Raw genomic sequence first — 7814 nt, 5'->3', positions numbered from 1 at the left:
ACAGGGGGCAACGGGGGAAAAAGAGGAGCCGTCATGTTTTTGGATCAAGCTCAGGGGGTGGGGGGAATGCACAGGAGAGCTGTGGCAAAGTAGGAGAAAATATTACAAACAGACAAAAATACCCCAAACCAAAAACACACACAGAGCTAACAGCACCCAACTGAGCACAGAGCAAGGGATTAAGCAGAAGAAACTTGCAAAGGATGGCTAGATTTAGAGACAATTCAGTCCCCCAAGGATTGTGCTTCTTCCCCCTTTTCCTCCCCCCGGCTTGAATACCCGGTAGATGCAAATAAGAGGCAGAGAGCCACCCCCATCCTTACCCCTGGCACCACCACATTTATTAAAAATTACTACTATATACATAGAAAAAGAAAACAAAAAGGATTTGTTGGAAGAAGTTTGTGTGCCAGTGCTGTAGGGCTGATCAGTTTAAAATGGCTGAAACTATAGGCAAGAAGAGTGGGTAAATTACATCACTTCCCATTTTGTACAGGGCAGCTGAAAAAAAAAGTCACTTTAGATACATGTAAATAGATTTTTTTTTTTTTTGCAATGCTCCATATGCTAAGTTTGATTAACCAAAAAAAAAAAAGCCTTTTGAACTTCTAAGCACCACTGGAGGTCCTTCTGACTGAACAGCTATAGGTCAACTATTTATACATTATTCCACAATATTCTACAGTGTACCTAGACAAAACACAACTGTACACTTTTTTGGCCACCTCAGTAAAGGTTAGGCTTTGGGGATGGAGGCTTTTTTTTTTTAATGCAAGTTCTATAAACTAAGAGAAGTTAGATTTGGTCATTACAACCCCATCATTAGCAACAAGACCCCCCAAGTCAAAATCCTGCCTGGCAAGCTGGCCTTATTTTGGCCATCTTCTGCCTAAGAAAGCCTTAGCTTTCAGAAAGCCTGAGTCAATTGTGCTGCAGACAAGGGTTGAAAAAGCCAGCTCAGTCTAAAGCAGAACATAGCATTTGTGCAGCTCCCTGCAACCCAACCTCCTTTTATCAGAGGGGTAGGCAGGGAAGAAAATTAAATTTGGGATCCTACCCCCAACTATTGCCTTGCTCAGGAGTGCATAGATTTGATCAGGCCTCTGAGACAAGCTGAACTGTACACTTTAGTGTCTCCAATAAATAAGCCACATCATAAAAATCTAGACTCCTGCTTATAGCTCCCACATGTGTTTATTTCTAAAAGAGGGGAAGAATTCTACCACAGTTTGCTCTTTCCCTACTTAGTTACCTGCAACAATCAAAGCTTTGGCACCTTCTTTAGAATTGCACACAACAATTCAAGGTGGAAGGCAAGAGTCTTTTTGGCAATTGTAATGCAAAAAAAACCGAGGCCACCCTGAAAAAAATTCGCCAATTGGAATAAAAGAATGCTTTAAGAACTAGTATAGAATGCGTAGTAGCCCATGCCTTTTGAAGTGTCTTTGCTATAGTCCTCAGTATTAATGTCCTCACATTTCATGGTCGGGGAATTTTCATTGCTGGAAGTGCTAGGGGAGAGCCGTCTTCTCTTACAAGCACCTGTGTAGACTCCAGAATCATTTGAATCTAGAGACTTTATGGAAGGTGGAGTCTCTATCCAGGACGAGCTGATTTCTTCTTTCACCTTCTCCTTGGAAAGCTGGTCTTCAGAGAAACCCGGAGGACTTGTTCTGGAGGTCCAGGGTAATCCTGTTGTCACTTTTCGCTGGTAAGAGCCCCTGCTCCCCCAGCCTGCCATGGATGGAAATGTTGGATCAGGATAGTACCCCAAAGCGTGGGATGTCTGAAGGGGGAGGGATTTAATGCCGTAAGGGAGCAAGGTGCTAGGGGAATACTCCGTCTCATAGGAGTTCATGTCCAATTTATTGGCACTGGGCTGCTGTACAGGCGTCACAAACCACCGCTGAGGAGAGCTGGCCACCTCTTCATTCTGCTGTGGGGAGAGCAAGCCATTGGTCTGAGGGACGGTCCTCTCACCATTGTAAAACCTGGCTGGGGGCAGGTTGTTGACAAACTGTTCTTGGAAGAATGGTTGCACGCTGTATCGGGCGCCAGGGACGATCTGGTGGGATCTAGGAGAATCCGTGGGAGATGGAGTTAATCTGTCATTTTCTGAAGCTGTGTACATGCTACAACATAAAAGAGAAATACTGAGCATTGTTCTTTACAATTCCAGAATGATAGTAAGACAACATAAAAACACAAACAGGAAGAAGCTGAGCTACTTCTTAATTAGAATCACAGAACTAGTTTTAACTGGATGGTCATTCATTTTTATCTGATTCAGGAGTTATTTGTTTTTCCTAGACCAATATAAAATTCCTAGTATTATTACTGCAAGTATACACTGTTCTCTGCCAGCCAACTCATTTTAAATGATGGCCAGCACCTTCCGCCCAGAAATCATACTTGTCTATGTACAGCTCCAGTTTTTCAAAGGCCATTTGATGGTAGAAAGTGAACATTAGGTAAGTCTTCTACTGGCAATTTGAAGAAGCTGCCTGCTCTGTGGAGATATCCAGTACATCACTGTCAATCTGCAGACCAGATATGCTGCAACAGCATGAATTTTCTACCAAAATTCAGAGGTCTGCTGGAAGACAGTTTGTCAGGACAATAAAGTTAACTATTCAAACAGACATTTAATGTCCTTGAAAGGAACACATCAGCTAGCAAAGGTGCCAGTAGAAACATAACTACTTCTGAATAACTGAAGTTGTGCCTAAAGAAGAGCTCTTCCACACACGTTCCAGGTCAGAATTGTACCCCCTAGACAGTGATGTCTGCAAGAGAAGTGTACTTACGAGTCATAGTTGTCTCTGAAGCCTTTTGCAAAAGGATTATGGTCAATTTTGAGCTGGGTAATCTAGAAGTGAAAGCAGAATATAGTAAGATAATATGTTGAACCAACAAGACAATTTTAGTCTTATCATTTTATACCTCTGTGCTTACATCAGTGTTTTGATATGCTGTAACTGCTATGAACTGCGTTTCAGGGAAAATAAATGTTTGAGTCTTCGAGGAATCATTCAGATCTTCAACACCATCTTCAGTCACTTCCACAATGTGAAGCCGAGGCTGGTACTTATGTAGAGATTGCAGTACTATCATCTAAAAGGAAACACAGAAGAGACAAGAACTTTACAAAATCTTTAGACAAACTGCATCTAATATTTAAATATCTATTTTATGTTTTGACTAGGGAATGGAGCACTTTCAACTGTTAACCGAAGATGATTCATGGGTTGTAGCCCTGTTTTCTAGGTTACCAATATGCTAAAATCTGTAAAGGCAGGAAATCCAGAACTATCAGCTATGCTTCCACTTAAGCAACTCCGGAGATAGACATTGGATTTAAAAAAAAAGAAATTCACACATTTATTTCTGGCATGTCTAATTGCTTTCATAAAGAGAAGCAAAGAAAACAAGACCCACGATCCAGCTGAAGAAGGAAACAAGTCATGAGAACAGCGATATAGCAGCTCAAACGCTGTAAAGCCCTGAAAACCCATAGCCCCCCGGCTGAGCCACCAAGAGCCTCTCAAGCCTGCCTCTCCCCCACCCCAATTACCTGTGCGTTGTTGTTGTTAGCACCTTTATTGTTCGTTAGCTTCAGTTTCCCGAAAGAAATCTCCTGTCTCATCCAGTGTGCCCCGGTGTTGGGCGACTCGGGGTGAACATACACTTTGTTGCCTGGGGAAGATAAACTAGTAAAGCTCCTGCCGGGCTTTGTTTCACCGCCGGTAGCTCAGAGCAGCGGGGCAGGGCAGGCGGCACCTCGGGTGCCCCCATGTTCCCTCTCCCCCACAGCCTCTAACACCATGGGGTGCAGGGATGGAAATAAAGTAGCAAAACACCCTTAAAAGAGCGGCTTTGCCCGCAGCAGGATGCCGGGGGTGGCGAAGCCTCTGCAAAGGGAGGTGGAGAGGGAACCCTTTCTGGGAAGCCGACGAGGAGACCCCTGAAGACTCGCACTTACCTTGCATGTTGTTGTCGGCTTTACCGCAGGTCACCCACTTGCCTCCCTGGAAACGCCAGTGGTTGGGGTCTGCCAGCACCACCTCCACGAAGACGTTGTAGTGGGCCGTGGGGTTGAGTCCCGTGATGTTAAAGCTCAGGAAAGGAAACATCCTCCTGGAGAGAGGAGGAAAAACACGCCGCATGCGAGACGGGCCGAAGGAAGGGGCACGGATTTCCCCGTCCACCCTGACACCGAGGCGACCAAGGGTGCAAACGGCGAGCCCAAACCGATCCCTACCTCATCTCCTGGCTACCCAGTGTGGGGACACTGGGAGAGCCACTTTTCGGGGACAAGTATCCCCGGGCCGGAGGTACCACCAACGGGGAGGGCAAAGACTCACCAGCTCACCCTCCTCCCCAGGGAGCGGGCAGCGCGGAGGGACCCTGGGCACCCTCACCACCACTTCCCTTAATTTCTGCCCAACCCCTGCCCACTTACCGGCCTTGTTTGGTGATGATCATCTCTGTCTGGTGCCGGTGGAACTTGAGCCAGAGAGGCCGGTTGCAGAGGAAGACCTGCGCCCGCAGCCCCGGGCCAGCGGCTGGCACCCCCAGTGCCCCTAGCGCGCCACAGGAGCCCGACGCCGCGGGGTAGGGGCCGTAGAGGGGTCCGCCGGCCGCCGCCTGCCCGTACTGGTATCCGCCGCCGCCGCCGAACTGCCCCCGGCCGCCAGGCGAGCAGACGGTGCCTGCAAAACCGCCCGGCGACAACACCGAGCCGTAGGGGTAACGCTGTCCGCCGGGCGGCTGGTAGACGGCGCCGTGCTGCGCCGCCGGTGGGTATGGAAAGAGGGCGCAGGGCCCCCCTAGCTCGGCCCCGGGTGGCCCAGGGGACTGCAGGTAGTAGCGCTCGGTGCTGAGGCTGTCCATGGAGTAGCGGGTGGTCGCGGCCGGGGGCAGTTCCTCCTCCCCGCAGGGGGTGGCCTTGCGGCCGTCCGGCTTGGGGGCGGCGAAGGGTGGCTCGCCCACCTCCCCCTCGCCAAGCATGGTGGGGGCCGACACGAACTTCTTGGGCGTCTTGTCCAGGTCGAGACGCGACGGCGAGCCCGGCCGGGGCGGCCCGCGGGACCCTCCGCCAGCGCCCGCTCCAGGACTCGCTCCGGCCCCGCCGCCCTCCAGCGGGTAGAATGGGGCGCCCGGCAAGGCCCCCGCCGCCAGCAGCGGCTCGCCCAGCTGCATCCTCGGTGGGCGGTGCGGCGGAGCGCCCACAGGGTGCGGAACCGATCCCCACACGCGGCCGCGCAGCGCTGCGGCGGAATCGGCCGAGGCAATTTATACCGGCGCGCCCGGCTCCTCGGGCCGGCGGGGAGGGGCTTGAGCCGGGCCGTCTCATAGCCGCCCTCCACCCCCGCCGGCCCATTGGCTGGGCTGCGTGACACTAATTTAATTAGACAACTACTAATTGGAACAAGTCACCTGTGACTCCAGTGTGTGCGTCCCCTCCCCGGCCCTCCTTCCCGCAGCCGGCTACCATAGGGGCTTCCAACCCGCCACGTACCCCTGCGCTGCTCGGAGTGAGGGGGCTCCCGCATCACCCTGCGGTTGCCGCAATGGAGGGCTCGACTTCTCCTTCCCTCCCAAAAAAAAGACCTTTTGCCGAGGTGGCACCGTCCTCCCGGGCGCACAGCGACTCGGGCACGGAGGGGAGGATCCGCGGCGGGGAGTTGGGGACGAAAGGGAAAACGGGAGGTAGAGCCGGTCCCAGCACGGACACCCAACAGGGAGGTAGGGCGGCCATCCGCCGGTCCCCTGAGACGGGGCGGGTGACACTGCTCCTCGTCACCCCCCGCTGGCCGTCGCGCCGTTCAAACAATTCGGCCCAACAGCCGCCTTCCCCCTCTTCGCTCCCCAGGCAACATCGTTATGGGGGTGACATGTTTCACCCTCTCAGGGACGGCTCTGTGGAAAGCGGCGGGCTGGGTTCGCAATTTCAGTTTTCAGGACCTCGGCAGTCCGTTTCTCGCAACCCGCGTTCCCCTTTAGCATCTCCCACCGGGAAGGCAGATTTATATAATTCAGTCGGGTGCCTGATTTGTTTGACGCCTTCTCTCAGCGCAAAAATCGGAGCCCTTTGCCCCATAGGGTCAGAGAACAGCACTTGGGAAGATGTAGATGCCTGTGTGATTTTGCGAAGCGGGCAGAGCCTGCATGAACGACTTGCAGCTACAAATCCGCAGCCCCTCGCCCTCCGCTCGCCGCTAGCCCGCTCACAGGGAGCGCAGCAAAAAACCTGCCTCCTCCTCACGGCTGAATTTTAAACCAGACTCGCCGAGTGGCGAGGATTTCGTTGCCTGACGGAAGGACCGGCCTGGCCCGGGGAAGCGGCCGGGCTGGATCAGCCGAGCTCTGCCGCTGGCCCCGGCGCCGCGCCCCGCTCGCCCCCCGCTCCCGCCGGGCTGCGCCGCGTCGCATCGGGGCAACTGAAACAAATATCGAACAATTGACCGCAGACGCCAAACCCCGGGGCAGCGGAGCAGGCGGAGCCCTGCTGAGATGCGGCTCTTGCGCAAGTTGGGCGCTGGCATGGTCGCGGGTAGCGGTGCTTTCCGGCGATGCCCGCCGGGGCAGGGGACGGGCACCGGCGGCTCAAAGGTCAGACGGGGCTCAATCCCTACTCCTGATCGGAGCCGAGAGACGGGGGGATCGGTTCCTGCTGTGCCCACCTCCGGTCACACAGGCGGCAGCCGAGGAAAGGCTGATCACAGCCAGCACTGTAACTTCCCCCGCCCTAGCCACCCGTTTTCTCCGGGATACCATTTATCTCAATTTTTGCGTTGATCTCGTCCGACCGAGGAAGACAACAAAAACGTGTCGGAGAAGCCCGACGCTCGGGTACGAAGCGAACCGGCCGCTAAGAGCTGGTGTCCTTTCCTGGGGCTGCTTCTCGGCACGGTGCTTGCATTCACCGCGGGGCAGAAGGGGAGCAGAGCCCGGCCGGGCAGCCCTGCTTTTGAAAGCAAAACAAAACGAGGAGCATCCTGCCGGGTGCCGCGGAGGCTGAGCCTCTGCATCCCTTCCCGCGGCAAGGCTCTCGGCAGAGCTCCGCTTCGGCAGCCCGCTCCCCCGGGCTCTGCCTTTCCCGGGCTAGGGTGGAGACTGGAGGAGATTTTACAGAGCTACCACGTAGGATTTAGGGGAATTAATTTTACAGAATTATACACTGAAAGGGTCTCATAATTTAAAACATCCCCACAAGACAGGTGTTGCTCAGTTCAAGGCTGCTGAGGTGTTTTTCCTCCAGAACTCGGCTAACCTCGTCTTTAATAGAGAAAAGGAGAAAAGCTTTCGATGTTGCTGAGGTTTCCTGCGGATTGTACAGTCTCGGTCGCGGGACAGGAAAACCGTGGTCGCCCTTGGAAAGAGAGAGCTTTCTATGTTGGTTCGAAATACGCCCGGGGTGATGCTCTCCCTAACGAACGAAAGTTTCATCCAGCACTTTCTAGACTTGGGATTATTTTCGGTTTAGCTTGGGAGAGCATCAGCCTGGCCTCGATCCGTCCCTCGTACCCCGCAGCTTCCGCCGAACCCCGTGCCCGGCGGCCGTGGCAGGGGAGGCCGGGGCTGACTGCCGGGAGCCCCGTCGGACAAGGATTCCCGGAGACCTTCAGCGGCGCTTCGGCCGTGCGAGGTTTTGAGGGAACCGCCTGTAACTCGGGCGTTTGCTCATTCACTCCTTACGGTATGGGAAGAGCTGTAATCCCCCCTCCCCACCCCGCAAATTAAAGTTGTCAACAGCCAAATTCTTGGGACCCAGTATTTGTCTTTCCTTTAGCCTGCAAATCTGCCCTCCC

At 53.6% G+C, this 7814-nt stretch overlaps 1 protein-coding gene across 1 annotated transcript; it reads right to left on the bottom strand.

Annotated features, from left to right (window-relative positions):
- Window positions 1-314: 314 nt before the first annotated feature.
- EOMES (eomesodermin) lies at window positions 315-5202 on the bottom strand (the record flags this gene model as incomplete). The annotated part of the gene is made up of 6 exons (XM_082044645.1): window positions 315-2132; window positions 2808-2869; window positions 2956-3114; window positions 3575-3696; window positions 3983-4137; window positions 4463-5202. The coding sequence occupies 6 exons, from the start codon at window positions 5200-5202 to the stop codon at window positions 1397-1399; spliced, it is 1974 nt and encodes a 657-aa protein (XP_081900771.1). The 3' UTR covers window positions 315-1396.
- Between the last annotated feature and the right edge of the window lie 2612 nt (window positions 5203-7814).

Source organism: Streptopelia decaocto (assembly GCF_964273445.1).
Source record: "Streptopelia decaocto genome assembly, chromosome: 2".
NCBI lineage: Eukaryota > Metazoa > Chordata > Aves > Columbiformes > Columbidae > Streptopelia > Streptopelia decaocto.
The sequence above is the reverse complement of the archived record's forward strand: the minus strand, read 5'-3'. Positions and strand labels throughout refer to the sequence as shown.